Source organism: Cygnus atratus, chromosome Z, assembly GCF_013377495.2.
Source record: "Cygnus atratus isolate AKBS03 ecotype Queensland, Australia chromosome Z, CAtr_DNAZoo_HiC_assembly, whole genome shotgun sequence".
NCBI lineage: Eukaryota > Metazoa > Chordata > Aves > Anseriformes > Anatidae > Cygnus > Cygnus atratus.
Window position 1 is genome coordinate 3,495,382 of NC_066396.1, and position 19,466 is coordinate 3,514,847.

Sequence of the window (19,466 nt, forward strand, 5' to 3'; positions counted from 1 at the left end):
AGTTGAGGTGGTGAAAACCTCAGTGAGGGGTGAAGGAAACACTTCAAAGCAGTTTTTGACAGGTTAGAAATGTTCCCAGTTGGTAGCAGATTGCTTTGGGAGGCTCTTGGGCTTTTTCCAGTCACATACCATAGTCCCTTTCTCCCTCCTGTGGGTTTCTCTCTTCCCAGCTTTATCAAGTTGACTTCTGGATATATTTAAAAGGCAAAATTCAGAAGCTTTAGATGCTTCTGGCTTTAGGAGGCCCTCATGGAGATACCTGGAGATGTTGTTTTCAGGGCACGTTCTCTTCATACAGTTCCCTTGGGTGGCATGAGAACTTCTCCAGAACAGCTCAAAGTTTGGGTCCCCCCAGATTTTGCTGTTAACTGTAAACATGAACCACTGATAAAAATAACAAGGTTTTCCTACGTAAGGATTTTATATTGGAAACTGAACAGAAATTCGGGTCAGATAGGATTTTTGATGTTATTTTCAAATGACACAACATCAAAATTTTACATTTCAGATGATGGTTTGAATAAAACTCTTACAGGAATCTTGTACTTTTCTTTCTTATTGAAAATTCAGAAGATAGGTTGTATTACAGGGTTGTGAATCTGCGAATTTAAAGGATCCGTAAAAATAACTTGATCTAGCTTCTGTTGTAATACCCAGTCCCCCAGGTCATCAACTCGTGTTTCTCCATTATGCCCATAACTGCTGTATGGGCATGTGCTGTTCTTAGGTATCGGGTTTTAATACAGACTTACAGTGATGGGATGAAAGTGATACAGAGCTTGGTTTATACCCTAAATCATCTTTGTCATTTCAGTACAGTCTTGTAGAATTCGTTGGACAGGCTGGGCTTTCTCTGGCCCCTAACGTGGGGTTGCTACCCTTGTGTTTTATTTCTCCTTAACTCCAGTCTTGTGGTGGAGGAAGAGGAGTTCAACTAAAAAAGCACATACTTATGTCAGATTTTAATAAAGAATAGCATTGTCATATCTGATGTGTCGGAGCATCCAAATCCTTTTGTTCTCAAAGCCATCTCAGTTTTTTTGAGAAGAAAATCCCAGCTCCCTCTCCCCTCCAAATACACCAAGAAAATGAATCACGAAGAAAAGCTCAATTTCACGGAGGTATGCAGCAGTCTCCACAGGCAAGATGAAACCCCCAGCACTTTGCTAAGAATTTAATGAACTATTTTTAAAATTCTCAGCACATTCAGACACCCAAAGGATGGGAACAATATACCTTATGTAATCAGTGCTTTTCCCCGACTTTCAGTGGCAGCTACCATACCTACAAGAGAGATGAACTCTTTTGAAATCATAGCCAATTAATGCCTAAGCAAGTGAGAATTGTGTTAGATGCTGTTTGAAAACCTGTCCACTTAGTTTAAATCAGCTAAATGGAAACTGCTGAGTGCTCCCTCTTGAACATCTCAAAATTAGCATGTGAGTCTATGTAGGGATGGACAAACTGGACGTAGGTGGCTGTTCTAAAATTAGCAATGACATCTGTATTTTCATAGAATCATAGAATCACAGAATCATAGAATCATAGAATGGGTTGGGCTGGAAGGGATCTTAAAGATCATCGAATTCCATCCCCTGCCATGGGCAGGGACACCTCCCACCAGACCAGGCTGCCCAAAGCCGCATCCAGCCTGGCCTTGAACACCTCCAGGGATGGGGCATCCACAGCTTCTCTGGGCAACATGTTCCAGTGCCTCACCACTCTCTGAGTAAAGGATTTCTTCCTTATATCTAATCTAAACCTACCCTCTTTCAGTTTAAAACCATTACTCCTTGTCCTATCACTACACTCCCTAACTAAAGGTCCCTCCCCAGCTTTCCTGTAGCCCCCTTTAGGTACTGGCAGGCCACTGTAAAGTCTCCCCTGAGCCTTCTCTTCTACAACCCCAACTCTCTCAGCCTGTCCCCATAGGAGAGATGCTCCAGCCCACTGATCATTCTCGTGGCCCTCCTCTGGACTCATTCTAATATTTCCATGTCCTTCTTGTGCTGGGCCCCAATTTTCCTGTGAGGTAATAACTTGCTGTTGGGACAAATGTTGTAGTCTCAGATTTGGTAGAAATGACAAATGACAACTTAAAGCACATTTCTGTTGGAGTGTAAGACAAGTGTTCTAGTATAAGGATTATTGATAATCTTTGTCTTTGTTCTTCAGGTATTTTGAGTTTTATGAAGGGCCTTTGGAATACAACTCCACCAAATGCCTGGAATTACGACAGGACATCATTGAGGTGAAGGTTTTGTCTATGTAAGTATGAATACATGTTTGCTAAAAAGGTTACTTTTCAGGCAGGATGGAAATGATAACTTATGATGAAATTATGAACGTAGTAAGGTGCAAGAGATTCTTTCAATAGGGATCTCATCAGGGATTCCTGAGGTGAGTAGTGACATTTGAATTTGATCTGAGATCTATTTGAAAAAAATGGAGGCTTTTAAATACATTGAGACATTTTGTTCAGACCCAGTATTCCCAGTTTGGAAGTAAATGCAGTGTTTGCAATATTATGTGTAATGTTATATTCCAGGCACTCTACTGAAGGTAAGAAGAGACAGACTGACTCATGACAAGTTTCTGTCTAGCCTCATGCTCTGTTGTTGATGATAAACAGTAGTGAAGGCTAAGAAATGAGGCAAAATGGTTAGCCCTACCTGATAACAAATTCTGGCATGGGGTCTCTCTGAGCAGTAGGTGGTGTCTAGACTCCAGTAGTCAGAGTGTACAATAAACCTCTCTGTTAATTTGTTTAGATCTTTTTTGAGCCCATTTGTACTTTTGAGCCCACTGCCTTAATTTTCTGCAGCATTGAGTTTCAGTAATAACACTCATTAAAAAATGCATTTCTGAGAAATCATAAAGTATCTGTATTTTGTCTTCTCCGGTGCTGTATGTACATCAGGAAACTAACGAGATGACTGAGATGTAGCCATGAAGCTAGAGAGATGGAGTCAGGCCAAAAAGATTGCCCATGGAACTGACTGGAAAGCAAAGAAGGATGTTTTTGTGTTGTCCTTCTGCATTTTTGGCATCACATTGTATTTAGGTGCTCGTGTTATGTGTAGTTCCTTACTATATCTACAACCAGTGGTGTAGTTGTGTTACCTACAATCCATAAGGTTTGTTAAGGTCTGTGAAGTGCACTGACAGTCTCAGCTGAAAGTGCAGCTGTATAAGAGCACAGCTTTAAGCGATCAAGGCCACAGCAAATAGAATTTATTGCTCCAGGTCTGTGTGAATTTCCAGCATGTCTCCCTTGCTGACTTTGTGCACCAAAAAAAATGTAGGTTATGTCCTTGTCTTCTGTATTTGGTACTGGATGAAGGATACACAAGTAGCAACTTTGCACTGCCTGCTGACTTGCAGTGCTTAAAAATAAATAGAAGGGGTGAGAATGTGACGCTTCTGCCAATGTTCTGCTGAAGATGGTGAGTTTTGAATTGCTCTTCTGCATATTTATCATATGGTAGAAAGAATTACTCATTTCTCTTCATCTTTTCCAATGTTACATAGAAGGCAGTGGACTCCTGCTCAGTTGGATAGTTAGCCTTACTTCTGTGATAGATGCCATTTGACATTAAGCTCTTTTACTATGCTGGGTTCTTCTGAAGTGCTTCCTTCTGATGTGGTACATTTCCTAAGTCAGCCCTTACAATGGAAAATTTCCAAGTTAATATGCTCTGGTGGGCTACAGAAAGTACAATATGACCTAATTCCTACCTCTAACTTCCACAGCCTGGGAAATCCTTAGTTCTACTCACTTTAAATATATATTTCCCTTAAAAGTCTTTGTTTTATTAGAGCATTCAAAGCCCTCAAAGTTGAAGAGAACTCATTAATACCTACCAGTCATGAATAATTCTCAGACTTCAAAATTGCCCAGCCATATTATAACACTGCTGCCTAGCTCTAGGTTTTTGTAAGGCCTTTGTTTTATCCATTGTCCAAACGCAGAAAAGTGTGTAAGAACTGTAAGGTATAAGTGGTGGAAATACATACCACCAAAACTGTGTCACCCTTTGCTAGCCTAGTGGAATTGGGAGCATCACTGCTTGATGTAGCTGAAAGTATATTTATTAACAAGGGGGAGGGAGAGCTCCTTACATAAAGAGCTTTTCATGTTCTCTTCTCCCCACACATGCTTATCCCTGCACGTGTGCAATTGCAGTTTATACAGTGAAGAAAAATCGGTTCCAGGCATCTGAGGAGGTGTATATACGTGGCTTAGAGTTGCGATCTCTGAGTAGGAAAAACAAAGAAACAAAAAAACAACTAAGTTTTGCACTAGATAGATGGACTAGTTTGTCCTATCAAACACCTGTTTCGTGGTACCCTGGCTACAGTAGTTGAAGGAGGTGAATGCCATGTAATAAAGAATTTTGCTTTTCTTTCTTTTTATCTTTTAGGGTGAAACAAACTGAATTGTTTGACAGGTGGAAGAGCCTACAGATGTGCAAATGGGAGATGAATGTCACAGAAGCTAACCTATTCAAGTAAGGATGGTCCACATTAATGCAACTGAGTAAAATTTGCTTTAGTTTGAGTTTAGCTTCCTGTTAGCTGTTCCAAACCTTCAATATGGATAGCAAGAGTAGGCACTGTAACTGTTGGAATACCATCCTTTTGAATAAATACTGACTTTTTTCTACTTTAGAAAGGTCAGCAGGGAGGGTGAAAGAGAGCTGTTCTGGCAGTTGGACAGTCTTCCCAACAAAGGCAGGGAATTTGGTATGGAAAAGACTTTTCCAGGTTTGATTTGGGCAGAAATAAAGGGCAAAAATGAGGCTGGAGCAAAGAGGTAAAAGCTATATATAATGCATCAACCAAACTCTCTGGTGGTGTAAAATAGTACCATCAGTGGTGACACTGCAAATTTGGCCTACAAAATACTCAAACTGGATTTTTTCTGTGGTGTATTAGGTACTGCCAGACCTTGTTTATTAGTTCCCTTTTTTTAATGGCTTCTCAGCCATTACTACTGCCTGATCATCTTCAGATGTTTCTTCTGGTATACAGAGACCTCTGCAGTTTGTTTCTGTAGTATGTTACCTTCCTTCATGTGACATCATCTTTGCTGAAGGTCCTTCATGGTTCTTTCAAGATACGGCTTATGAAACTGGTCTTGTGAAGGCAATAGTTAAATGAAGCCAAAACAATACTTGAATGTTGTGTGTTAACATATTCAGGGGCCATATTTGCGTAGGTCTATGGAAAATTTCAAAGTGCAATATAGACTGGTTAATTCTGTAAATCACTGCAATGATTCAGAATAAGGCTCCACAGATTTCTCCCAAATTCTCTTTAATAATTGCAGGAAAAAGCTGGCATGAGTTAATGAGAAAATGTGAGAATGCATGTGCTGAGTTAGTCACTAACATCTTTAAAAATAACTAATTGTGAGCCCCAGATTCATTGCATTTTTTTCCAATATGAACTTCCGCACATATGTTTTTAATGTATTTTTCTGTAAAATATTTGATGGGCAATTATCGAAGCCCATTGTGGAAAAAAAAAAAAAAAGAGCTATATGGAATTATATGGGATTAGAGCCTTCTGTTGTAAAGACTCCTTGGAGTGAGAGATCTGGGTCCTAATGATTGTGTTCAGAGTGCAAGGAGCACACAGAAGTACAGAAGCCAGCTGAGAGTTGGGAGCGATGAGAAATGACCATGTAGAGACCATCTGGAGGAACATCACTCACAGGCCAGCAACACCTGCACTATAAGCAAAGATCACACTTACTTTTGTATCTGTAGAATCAGGAAAACAATTTCCTGGATGGTCTTCCTCCATCAGATGTCAGACATTTACATTAAGGAATATGAGTCAGGAAAACTATTTGGACAATAGATTAAAGAACATCTCTTCCAATTCCTTAATGCAGAACTAACGAGGAAGGTATTCTTATCTCAAATATCAGAATTCAGTCCCACTACCTGCTTTTAATTATTTAATGATCTAGTTACTTGAAATTACTCATTGGCTCACTCAGTCTCAGTTGCTGCCTTGATCTGATCATCATACGATGTCATTCTGTTTCAGTCAAGTATGTAATAGTAACTGGACATCACTGAAATGTTTGCATAGTTCCGTATTTGCTTTCTGATTCTTGTAATAAAACCCCTAGAGAAGAGTGACTTATTTTTCCAACTCCTAGTGAGGCCACATACCCCAGAGGCAAGGTATTTAATCTAGCCATTTGGCTTTCACAGAATCACAGAATCACAGAATTGTAGCTGTTGAAAGGGACCTCAAGAGATCATCGGGTCCAACCCCCCTGCCAAGGCAGGTTCCTTAGAGCAGGCTGCCCAGGTAGGCGTCCAGATGGGCCTTGAATATCTCCAGAGAAGGAGACTCCACAACCTCCCTGGGCAGCCTGTTCCAGTGCTCCGTCACCCTCACCGTGAAGAAGTTCTTTCTCATGTTGGTGCGGAACTTCCTGGGCTCCACTTTGTGGCCATTGCCCCTTATCCTGTCCCCACAAACCACTGAAAAGAGGCTGGCCAAATCCCTCTTTCTCCCACACTTTTGTCCCAGGGACAAAGAAATTTTAGCCATTTGTCTGAGATTCTGGAGTTGTAGCCATGACCAGACTGCCCAGCACCCATTTGTCAGGGCTGTACCATCTCCTTGATGTGCATATGTGAGGTCAAAAGCAAAACTAAGACCTTTTAAAGTTTTCATGTCATTGAAATGTGCCATGCTCCACAGTAGTCTGGTTAGTGTGGTAGTGACTTTAGGTATTGCTGTGTCCCTGCTCTACCAAGCTTCCACATCCCCAAATGAAGACTTCAAACCCTGTGTTTTCTGCTCAGTGATGAGTGAATAATTTACAAAAAATGGAAGACCTCTAAAGCAGAGAGGGACTAATTCATGAGGATGGTTTCCACAGGATATGGGGGCAGAAGCTCAGATTTGGGGTATAGAGCAGAGCATAGTTTTCACGTGGTTTTCCTGCAGCCTAGAAGAGGGCAGGTACAGGGGTCTCATTTCTTCTGTTTAGTGTTTTCTTTTTTTTACCATAAATTCATCACTCAAGGAAAATTTCACTGAAGCTGACATTTTCTAAAGGAAAACCCAGCAAACCACCACTTTGCCACACCTATTGCTAAAGTGTTTTTTTTTAATTTATTATTATTTTTTTTTCTGAAAAATGCCTTTTTAGAAGTAATAGTAATTGCAAATCCTAAAGCATGCTGTCAGCTCCTAGATTTTATTGATCTCTTTTTCATTTTACAGGTCTGCTTTGTCAAGGTGTTGCAATGCCCCTGCCTTTCTGTTCACCACCCAGAAGAATACTCCCTTGGGAACTAAACTGAAATATGAAGTGGATACTAGTGGAATCTTCCATATCAACCAAGAAATCTTCAAAATGTTTCCAAAGGTGCCTCATGCCTCTATCCATTGGCAGATTTAACTTCACTTTACTTGCAGCATTAGATTATATCCTATAGCCAAGCATTTAGCAATTAGCAGTTTGACTTTTCTGCAAACATCATTGGTTATACTTTTAATATGTTTAGTTTTGATACAATATTTCAACTGGTTATCCTATTTTCTAATGGTCATCTAGTCTAGTATGCAATGTACATACATTTTTCTGCAGAATATTGGCGACCTATCTGCAAAGTGGCTAATGAAGTAACTTAGTAAAGCTGAATAAAAAAGGCAGTTAGTGAACAGAACTTTTTAAAGTACAATATTCACATAAAATAAATCCAACATTTGGGGTAGATCTGCTTTTTCAGGGCATGATCATTTTATAATTCATATTCACAGTGACTGACTATTTTTATCCTTATTCCTACTTGCAGCTTATCTGTGAACAGGCTGCAGAATTCTCAAATATATCCATTGTAAAGATTATTCAAAACCTTTTCAGCAGATAATCCTTGACCTGAGGGCCAAAGTGCAAATGTTGTAACTGGTGGGTAAAATCCCACTGCACTTTGTGACTGATGTGCAGAAATGGTCTTATGTGACTACTGACTTATCATGAGGCACATGTCATGAATTTAAAATGCTGTATTTGGAGGGGATAACTGCAATTTGTCCCTTTCAGAAAGGGAGGAAAATACTCAGTTTGAGTACATGGGATTTTGTCATTAATGTTGACCTGGAGGGTCTAATAACTTCTAATCCATTTGCTCTCTGATCATGACTAAAAGGTAGGGCAGTGCTGTTGTCTAAATGTGCACATGGGAAACTAGGGCAGAGCAGGGGAAGGACTCCAGGAAAGTGCTTTGGCATCTGGAGATGTGCAAAGAATGGGTACATCTACATCCAGGAGTACAGTACTCAAATCCCTGCCTAATTATGCAGATGAATGCATGAAAGACTATAGATTCCTGTTTTCTTTGGCTGGGAGTGTCCTGTAGCTGCTGTTGTATCTATCCAAGACTGCCTCGAGGATGCTCTGCAGGGTCTACCATGTGCCAAAGTGCCTTTGGGGTTCACTGGGCAGCAGCTATGGGGCCAAAGCCACGCTCTGCCTAGGAGCAGGGCTGCTGCGTGGCAAGTGTAGGAGATGCAAGGCTGAAAGCAAGGGAGGAAGAGCATAAGGACCAAAGCATTGTGCTGAGAATGAATACCTGGCTTTTGATCCCCTTTCAGAACTGCTGAGGCATTTCATGTTAAGAAATCACTGGATAAAGCACAGATAACTCTGTCATGCTTCTCTGTTAGACAGGTGCTGCTTTTGTCAAACAGGCATAATTGCATGCGTGCCCTTTTGCCTCATGATTTATGAACCCTATGGGAAGATCCTGGAAATAATCACCTAGAAATGTCACGCTGTTACCACGTCTCTCTGTAGTTTGCGGTATGAAGTTATTGATAAAATATGTATGTACAAAAAAGAGCGCTCTCATGCTTACATAAGTGCATCTCTACATATTTATAAGGTGTAGTGGAGCTCAGTGCTGCATCACGGCCCTCTCACCCCAACGGCCCAGTTCTGCTCTCCGAGATGTGATTTTGACTCTTTCTGGCTTCTGCAGCAGCTGCATATGTGCATATGATGACAGAATTTTGCCTAAAGATTACAGAAAGATGAGTCATATCCAAGTCCTTAAAGATGCCTTACCAAAGGCTCTAGGCACTGCTGGTGGTACAAATGCTGTTTAATAATCATTAATGCTATCAGTACAGGCAGTAGTGGAAAGCACTAAAATTTGGCCTAGGTTCTGATAAGTAGCTCTGATGTGCCATCTGATTTAGAGGGACCTCCTGGGCTTTACCGGCTGCTCTGGGACTACATGCAGACTTCTCCAAAGCAGGACATCAGCGCCTGGGCAGCCAGCGGTATGCAGGCAGCTAGGAAGGCGATGCCTTGGGTGTGCTGATTTTATAGCTCATGCCCCCGTGTGGAAGTCAGAAGGGAAAGCAGGTTTCTAGATGACTTCTTCCATTATTTAGTCTGGACCAAAAAGAGGTTATTACATTTTTCTTTTTGAGTTAGCAGTTTACATCTCTAATTGCACGGCAAACAATCCTGTCTGCTTATGTACACCATGGGAATACCACGGGCCAGAACCAGTGTCAACTTCCTATGATTAGTGCATCTGCGGCAAGATGCAGCTGCACCAAAAAAAATAAAATAAAAGACTTGTTCCCTCCATGGTTCAGGAGAATAACTTTCCTTGCTGTGATGTTGCAGGATATGCCATACCACCGCTCCCAGTTTAAGAAATGTGCAGTGGTCGGGAATGGAGGAATTCTGAAGAACAGCAGATGTGGCCGAGAGATTGACAGTGCAGACTTTGTGTTTCGGTAAGCACCATGGCACCATTTTGTTTGTTTGTTTTGCCTGTTTTCTGTTTTAATAACAAATAAAAGATTGCTAAGCTATTCTTTCCCACATGCAAACCTGGGATTTACAAACTGGTCAAGTCTGCTTCTTGCACAAAGTGGTGATATTTCAAAGAAAACACTTCACTATATGACATTTATTGAAAACTTAGGCTTTCGGGAATTATTTCTCCCTAACCTCATGTAGTTAATCATTGATTTATTGACAAAGCTTAACGTCCTCATTCAGCCTGCCCTGTTACTCAAGTTGTGGATTTATCCTTTTGTGGACATTAGCCCAGGCGTAGTGTCCTGTGAACATGGCCATGATTTTCTGGAACAGTTCTGGACCTTTTCTGCATAAGAAGCGGCTTGGCAAGACCTTAACAGCTCCACACCATACATCTCACATGCCTCAGAGGTGTGTTTGTGAAATGGTGCAGTCTCTTTGGATGCAGAGCTCAAGTGCTGCATAATGCGAGTTTTGCTGATCAGTAACGCAGATTCCAGGTTGTGCAGAGACACCCAAGTGACTTTGAAGTTTTGGTGTCTTTACACTGCACTCCCTACTGTATCTGGAGTTACCCTGGTTTTGTATAGTCAGGGTTGTCTTGTTACTTGCATCCCTGGATAACAGAATTTAGCAGTCTTTTCATCATCCTTAATATGAAGGAAAGATTTTTTTATTATTCATATGCATGTCTAATCCCCCTCTGAATCCTATTAAGTTCTTTGCTTGGGTCATGGCATATGACAGCTAGCTCACAGATTCATGACCTATTTTGTAGAAAAGAAAATCTTTTTATTTCTCTTAGCCCATTTTCTGACCTTAGGTATATTTTTGTAAGCTTAAAATAACTGTTCATAAATCAGTGAATTTCTCTGATTTCATACCATAAAAATTAGTCCAAATTTTGCCTCATTGTATTCTTAATTTGGCATCAAATGAAAAATAATTTTTTACAGGTCCTCCCTTCACTGTTCCCTAATTTCATACCCCTTTTCTCTGCCTCCTGTTCCCCCTTTATATTAAACTATTGTCCTAATTCTATTCCATGAAACAGTCTAGACTTCATATAATCTGCCTCAGTTTAAAAGCCTGCTTTACATTGTATACATTAAATTAGTATGGTAGATTCCTTTTTACTATGTTTGATCACTGCTATTAGTATGATTGAAACGAAAGACACATGTTACACTTGGAGATGACAAACTATTGAGTGGAAGTGGAAATATGGGCAGCAAATGTCATCATTTATGTATAAGAACTTTCAGTGGAGGTCCCTTCTTACCGCTGTTACTCTTTCTTGGACAGTACCACACCTGCTTAAAAAAAAGCAGATCAGATCGGTACAGAACATAGAAATTGGATTTTTTGGTATCAGGAATTTATTAGAGACTTAAGTAGAACTGAAATATGAATGAGTACATCAGTACTCGTGCAACAAAAAAAATGGTTCACTGTCTCCAAAACATATGGGACCAGTGTTATGCTCAAAGCCGTGTTAGTGTTTAAGAGCTTAAAGTCTGCTGTCATCAATTTTAACGTAGAGCTTATGTTTAAAGACAGGTGTCCTTAATCCACTTAACAGATCCACTTTCCAGTCTGACACCAGTTCTCCAAAAAGCTGGGAATCGCCGTCTTGGTCAGCAACAAAATGATTATTTAAAATAGCAAACACTGCCGATGGAGCACTGCTAACATTCAACGATTCCTTCAGGACGCCTTTGTATTGTCAGGAAGCTTCTGGTCAGCAGCATGCAACTAATATTTTTTTGTGAAACGAATTCTGATAGCAATTAATTATACTACAATAGAATGTATAAAATCCACAGAAACCAATTGAATTTACTAGTTGTTATTGTCTATCACCATCTACTGGCCAGAGTGGAGATCTGTGATGAAATGTTGGATGCATGCTGGAATGTGTCTATTTTCTTTGCAGGGAAGAATTTTTAGAGTTATAGAGTACAGTTTATGCAGATTGTATAGTTTTTATAAGGAATTATCACCTTCAACAAATTTAACCCTTCTTAATCCTGATGTGAGTGGACTGTTTAAAAATATTAAAGCAAAATATTTGAAAACCTTAGTCAAATATAATGTAATGAATATGGTGCCCAGTGCTAGGTGGAACTGAGAATGCTAGAGGACTTCAGAAGGATGTTGCATGACCTAGCAGAGAAAAGTGCTGGAAATAACAATGCCCATGAGGAGGACAAGGTGGTTTAAAAAAAAGTTGTCTGACCTGATAAAGGAGGACTCTCTGGGAGGTAGATATGAACCTCCTGAGTCTGAGAAGGACTTTGAAGGATTTTTGTGCGTTTGTTTGCTCCACTATACTTGCTCTCTCCCTGGGGCAGAGAAATTATGTATTGAGAGCTTGTAACTGCTCTGTAACACTGTGAAAACACTGAGCATTGCTTACCCTACATGCCTTCATGGTTTTCTGTTACTCAGCCCTGATCTTCAAAAGTAGTTTAGAGGTGTTTTGGAATTAGGCACAGCAGTAGTTTTGAGATGTGAGGATCTAAACAGTGATGACTTTTATTGTGGCTCATGGATCACTTCAAAAATTTTGAAAATGTCAGCAGATAGCTAACATTAGCTTGAACTGAGTGTAAGACCAGCTGTAAGAACACGTATTTTGCCTCTGACAATGCATGCTGCATTTTTTTTTTTTTTAAATCGAGTTTCCTATGGAAGTGAAGCTTATGTGCAAGTGTGTTTTTCAGTAATTTCAGCATCTCTTGAGGTATGCCCTAAATTTTGTAAGGTGACGAATCTAGGTCAAGGCCAGGGTGAGGTCAGGTTTTGCAAACATTCACGTTTGCTCCTAATAGCTTTGACATCCACTGTCAAATCTGTACAGTCAGAATTGCTGCTCTTACACTGCACTGGGAGATACTTACAAAGGGAAGAGGAGGGGAAGCAGGTTGTTTTGGATTAATTAGGGACTGGACTGATTTCTCTCTTGTGGAGCATATCCCCTAAATTCTCTTGGGTGTGAAACAAAACGTGTTAAACACAATGTTAGAGTATAGCTTGTGTATTAATTATGGAATACAATTGAGCTGGTGCTGAGGAAGTCCTTGATTTTAGAGGATGATTGTCCTTGAAGCTTCATCCAAATTCTGGCTCTAAATTACCAAAGTAAATAGCTGAATTGCTACTAAGGGAGCAAAATGAGTGGACATTGGCTACATCTGCCAAAAGAGGACAGCTCTGACAGACTTTGGGGAGAACAGAGGTCTTTATACAGCCCCTAAGAACTTGGTACTTTAATACACAGTCCAGACATCAATGTGTTTTCATACGATTTTAAATTCTCAAAGTGTTTCTAGATTTGCTGACTGAAAGAAACGCTTAAATCAATCCTACTTTCTAGTGCTGAAAAGGTGTAAGGAATTGTTTAACTTTCTCACTATTTTTTTTTTTTCCTTTATAGATGCAATTTGCCTCCTATATCTGAGAAATACTTCACAGACGTTGGGGTAAAGACAGACGTTGTGACAGTCAATCCCAGTATAATTACAGAGAGGTCATTTCACTTCTTTGTGTTTTCGTCTCCTATTGCTTTTCCAAATCTACCTTTCATTAAATTCTAACTGTTAAAGAGAATTTTTATCCCAATGTTACTTAGAACTGACACTAGGAATCATACATTCCATAGTGAAGTGAAATTATTTGGAATCAGTAACAACTTAAAAAAATGTGTTAAACATTTAAACCTTCACATTGATAATAGAAAGTGGGAAGCCAATGAACTAAACTCATAACAGCAGAGCCATCCTTCCCCTGGAATTCGTGTGTGGTGCTGGCAAGCCCCAGGAAAATGTCTTGGACTCATTAGGTTGGAATTGACTTGATCCCACCCTAAATGCTTAAATAAACACACATCATCATATGTTTTTACAAAAATGCCAGTTAAACTTTAGAGTCAGGATTGACCAGGTGATTTCAATTTTAAATTTGTTAATACCTTCACACCACCTTGCTGACAGGTTTGGGACCATGGGGCTAATTCCTTTTGACCTTTCTTGGTGGGTGAATATATTTAATTTTTTCATCATTTTCTTGCGCTGCAGTTTTCTTTTAGATGTTACAGTTAGACATTCTAATTTAGAAATGCTTTTCCTCTGCTTTGGTATTTGCCAGTTTTTTGAACTGTTCTGCACTGCATAGTGCATTATACAGTTGACCAAGCTTTGGAAAAATTACATACTTCTCATAATAAAAGGAGAAATGAGACATACTCAGAAATGTCTACAAAGTTCATCCACTGTAATGAGTATATTGTCAAAAAAGGGGAGAATATATATATATTTTTTTAATCCCCTGCATTTTTGCCCTACATTTCATACTGATGTTTTAGCTACAGGTCTAAATATATTCTCCTTGTTAATTGAAACATTATTTCAATTATCTCTGTATCAGGAATTTTTCAGTAAAAGCCCGCTGTGGATTTCTTATCTGCTGGTCCAAACTGAGACTGTACTGGTTTGACTGTTGCTTGCATCCTTTTCCCTGTAGATTTCATAAGCTGGAGAAATGGAGGAAGCCTTTCTATGATGTGCTCCAGGTCTACGAAAACGCCTCTGTGCTGCTGCCGGCTTTCTACAACACCCGCAACACGGACGTCTCGATCCGGGTCAAATACGTCCTGGATGATTTTGAATCTCAGCAAGCTGTTTACTACTTTCATCCCCAGTATCTCATCAATGTCTCACGCTACTGGCTTGGCCAAGGGGTGCGGGCCAAGCGGATTAGCACGGGACTGATCCTGGTGACTGCTGCCCTGGAGCTCTGTGAAGAGGTCCACCTCTTTGGCTTTTGGGCCTTCCCCATGAACCCCTCAGGGATTTTTATAACTCACCACTACTATGACAATGTGAAACCTCGCCCTGGTTTTCATGCTATGCCTTCAGAAATCTTCAACTTTCTTCACATGCATAGCAAGGGGATCCTGCGGGTTCATACAGGGACCTGTAGCTGCTGTTGACAAAGACACTTCTTCGTCTGATGCAACAGTGCAACAGGAACTCAAAACCCCTGTACGGTGTAGGAGGTTTTATTACACCCTGAGATTATGCAATAATTGTTTGATACAAATTTCCTCAAGGCATTGCATCCCATAGGATCTAGGATACCAGCATCCTTCCTGCTAGCAGAGTTGGGTCCGTAACTGTGTGGGTGAAGCAGAACTCCTCTGCCCCAGGGTATGCGCTACCCTGGAAAGCAAGTCGGATAAGAAGCACATTTCCAATAGGTTTAGAGATATACAGAGCACATAAATATAGTTATCATTTCACTATGAAGAAAAGCACCAAACTTTAGAGGAGAATCGGTGGTGGAGAATTTTAGCATACTATATGACTTTATATAGGTTTCTGAGTCGAGTACCTTGGGGCATTGCCAGATTTTATTGAAAGCACTGTTCTCTGGCATTTGGGTTTTTGAAAATATTCTTTAGCATTATAGTTTTAAGGGCAATTGTATAACTTGAGGTCTTTGTTCTGTAATGTCACAAAGTATTGGTGAAAAATAGCAGATAGATTTGATAGGAACAAACAAGGTCACTTTATGAAATTATTCAGCTGGGATAGAAGAGAATGTTAAGCTCCCATTCTCTGCAACAGGTAACTGTGTTGATCATGATGTCTAATTGTTTTAGAGCTTCTTTCTTCTTCTTTCCTGTGTCTTACATTTCTGGTCTTCTCTGTTGATAACGTTTTCTTTCTCATTGCCTGTAATGCTTTCCTTCTCGCTAACGTATGTGCAATGTGTGCACTTTCTCCTACAGTGACCATCGCAGCTTCAGTTTGAAGTCTTTACTGAAGAAATGTGATTCTTCACACTTCTGCAACCTTTTCTTGGGCTAAATGACAAGGAGATTATGCTGGTTAGATGTTCTGGGTTGATTTTTGGTTCAAATATCACAGCATTGGATAGAAAAAGCATTTCCTCTTCAATTTTATTAAAGACTTTGTGAGAGAATCTGATGTTGATCTGCTGTTGTGCAGGTTGAGTTAAATATTTTCAGGTATCTGTGATAAGTACTTGCAGGACATGAAGTTAAAAGGCAGAGAAGATATTTTGTGGCTGGGAGTATGATGCTTATTTTAAAATTATGCATTTCAAGACCTCAGGTGTCTTAATGTGGCATTTATTTGTGTTGAGAATGTTACTAGGATGATAAAAGGGCTGGTGTATTCTATAAAAGGTTACCAATGTAACTCAGTTATGTCAAGCTTGATTTTCCACCTGATACAGTTAAACTGGCAAAATCCTGACTCAGAAGAGATGCCACATGCTGTCAGAGTTTATTTTGGCTGCTGAACCACGGTGTAGTAGGCTGCTGGCATATGCCCTTTGATATCGGTATAACTACGTACACAGGATGGTGAGGTTTGCTGTTTCAGCTGTGCTGGCATAATTAAAATGAGCAGAGTTTCCTCGTGTAAGTTGTTAGTCTGAAGCACTTGGGCTGTTGTCCAGTGCCTTGTCTTGTCTTATTTAAATTACAAGGATTTGGGATTTAAAGTGCTCATCCTCTGTGAGGGATGCTTTTCTGTTTTGGGTGGGTGTTTGAATCCAAAAAGGACTTGGATTTTGATTTTGTAATGCATGAATGCACAAAGCTTCTTTTAAAAGCCTCTGCGCTGTGCTGAGAGGTCTAGAAGTTGCTCACACTATAGATAAAGTGATCTAAAAGGAAGTGAAGCATGATGGTCACCATTTCAAAAGTCCCTACTGACCAGCAGTGGCTGGGATGGTATGCAAGAGTCTGTATTTCTTTTACACTAGACTCCAGAGGTCTGATTACTTTAAAAGCAAGCCATGTTCTTGGTAAAAGAGTCAGAGCTCACTTGGGAAATACCAGCGAGGAGTAGGTGAAGGGCCTGTGCTTAAGCTTTATGTATTTGTGTTGTGCTTTTGGTCTTGTTGTGCTGCGTGTTGGTGAGCACCACCTTGTATCAGATAGCTGTGAGGTGTGCAGCGCGCTGAGGATGCATTTGTAGATGAAATGGTTTCCTTGATTTAATATGCAAAAGAGATCTTTGTCTTTGCTGTGTTTTGTAAATTAATGTGAAAAGGGCTTTGATAATGAAGTGCTGTAACAGAAGTGCTGTGTAGAGAGCAACGTGACCCATAGGTTGGCCATTTTGCTGTGTATTAAGCTTTATGATAACAGGAATGATGCTGAAGCTGGTACGTAGAGCCCTTACTTCTTACTCTTCCTGAGTAAGGGTCTGGTAGTGTCTTCAGTATTGCTTTGCTGCTGCTGCTTTGCTAAGGATATGTTCTTTGGTAAAGGTTTTTCTTCGCTATGTTGATTGAAGCGAACAAAAGCATCTGAAAGGAGTCTGATCCGTTGAAAGAGACACTTCAAAAAGAAGGGAAGGCACTTGAGAAGCATCGGTATGTTGGAAAATAGCGGTGCAAATCCCTGATTAGTTGCAAAAATCTTTTTGGACATTTTGGATAGACAAAAGGATAAGCAAAACTGTAATTATGGCTATCCTGTAATTACAGGGACACAGACATTTCCTTTCCTTTGCTTGCTTCATATAAATGAGCAATGTAAATTCACCTAGGCGATACTGTAATAAGTGCAGTTTTACTGTGTTTAGATTTTGATGGGTTACAAGTCTATAACTACTATATTTTTTAATGATGTTAAAAATGTCTGTGCAGGATACTTGCACATGTGCACCAAAGGCCCAATCCTGCAACATTTATCTGAAAAGAGCTCCCATTCAAGTGGATGGGTATTTTATTTGTGTAGGGACTGCAGAAACAGGCCCAGACGTGCCTGTGACGGTGTACATAGGTGTATAATTAGATGTAGGGGGCGATTAGCAAGCCAGAAAGATACTTAAAGAAATATCTATAAAATATGAAGTGCATGTTGCGGCGTGTTTACTTTCTGATTCGCTTTTCAGGTGTTGCTCGAAAACTGGTTGAAAAATGACGGCATTTTTGTCAGAAATGCCGTATGCGGAAGCTTTCAGGTTTTTCTTGGCTTCCTTGCCTCACAGTGGGCACTGCAAGCTCAGATCCCTGCTGTCCTGTGTGCAGGAGCGAGGGCTGAGGATGGAAATAGTACCCGGGAGGTTTCAGCTGTGCAGAGGTTGCTTCTTGTGCAATGTCACCGTGGGGTGGCTGATCCAGCACTGACCAGCCTGAGCTTCTGCCCATCCTGCTGAAATGGACGACGAGAACGGCTGTTGCAGAAAGAAGGAAGAACCCTCCTTATTTTCTGCCATTAGTAGTTTTTTTTGTTTGTTTGTTTTTGTTTTTTGATGTCAGTAATTTAACTGAGTTTGAGGCTATTTTGTTTCCTTCCTCCCATATGGTCAAAACTCCAAATGTTCAATCTTAACCTTTTTTTCCAAAGAACCTGTTCAAAAGCCTGTGCTCTTAGTCATATGGTCTGAGTTTTTGGGTAGACCAGTGTGGAGCCAGGAGTTGGACTCGATGATCCTTATAGGAATCAATCCCCTGATGCAAAAATCTTATCTGTCCAAGAAGAAACGCTGTCATCTCCCTGGTACCTCATCCTGTGCTCAGTCTGTAATCCCGGCTCTGTTGAGAATATGAGATCTGAGACAGGGAGAGAAAAAATTACAATATTATGGTTTAATCACTGACTCCTGGTAGTATTTATGAGAATCTCTTAAGAAGCTCCTGAGATCTTCATACACTGGCAATGCAAATTCAGTCAGAAAAACATAGCTAGGCCTGCTTCTCCTTGATTGTCAGGTCGGCGGAGGAGGCTTATGAATCCGCCAGTGCTTTCATCAGAGGGAAGGAAGTATTTAGTCAAAGTAGTTCAGCTGCTTGCTTTTGATTTATGGAATCCAACTTTGCTGTCGGACAGAACAGATTAAATAGTGGTAGCTCCATTATAATATTTTAGTATATTTTCTGTGATTGCAATGGAGTTTTCAAAGCTAGTTCAGGAATTGCAAAAGGGGAGCAATGCCCTGGTGTCTTCTTCTGCTGGGACCTCTGGGAGGAGAGCCACCATGGTGAGTAGGTCCGTGATCACCTGGAAAAACCACATAAAGGGAATTTGGGAGATTGCAACCACAGCTCTGGTCCGAGCCTTTAGTGCTGTGGAGTAACACCACAGAGGTGACACATGGAGCTTCACAGCTTGCGATGGCAAGGAGCAGCAACCCCGGTCCCCAAGAAAAACTACCGCTGTGCAGGCTCGAAATTGGCAAGAAATTGAAGGTGGTGTTCACTCCAGATGGCTGGATGTGGTGGACGGAGGGGAGCAGCTCTAGGAACAGTTGGCTCTGTGGGGTTTGGTGAATCAGTAGAAGGCCTGAGGCCTGAGGCACTCATGGTGACATAGTTTCGTGGGCAGGCTGCCCCTGCTTGGCTTGACGTGGCAGGAGGGAGCAAGCTCTGGTTAGCATGCGAGGCAAGATGAGGAGGATAAAAGATGTGAAATGAGAGGGAATCTGTCCTTTTAAATTGAGGCCTAGTGGCTTGTCAGCAAGGCTGTAATTTTACGAGCTTGGGAAGTGAAAATGGAAAGCTTGGGAATGATCCTTCCCCCTGTCTGGTTTGTATCTCAGCGTGCAGAGAACTTCGGAGCTTTTACACATACGTTGAGAAGGAAATGTTGACAATATTTAGCAAT

General features: G+C 40.6%; 1 protein-coding gene across 3 annotated transcripts in view; it reads left to right on the forward strand.

The window, feature by feature from the left end:
* Positions 1-14,810, forward strand: part of ST8SIA5 (ST8 alpha-N-acetyl-neuraminide alpha-2,8-sialyltransferase 5) — a 37,455-nt gene extending 22,645 nt beyond the window's left edge. For 2 of the 3 annotated variants that reach the window (XM_035559955.1, XM_035559956.1), the window contains 6 exons: positions 2,176-2,268; positions 4,425-4,511; positions 7,258-7,402; positions 9,677-9,789; positions 13,257-13,349; positions 14,342-14,810. In XM_035559955.1, coding sequence (XP_035415848.1) covers positions 2,176-2,268; positions 4,425-4,511; positions 7,258-7,402; positions 9,677-9,789; positions 13,257-13,349; positions 14,342-14,810 — 1,000 coding nt within the window. The remainder of the gene's footprint in view (positions 1-2,175; positions 2,269-4,424; positions 4,512-7,257; positions 7,403-9,676; positions 9,790-13,256; positions 13,350-14,341) is intronic. The other variant, XM_035559957.1, reaches the window with a different exon arrangement.
* The last annotated feature ends 4,656 nt before the right edge of the window (positions 14,811-19,466 follow it).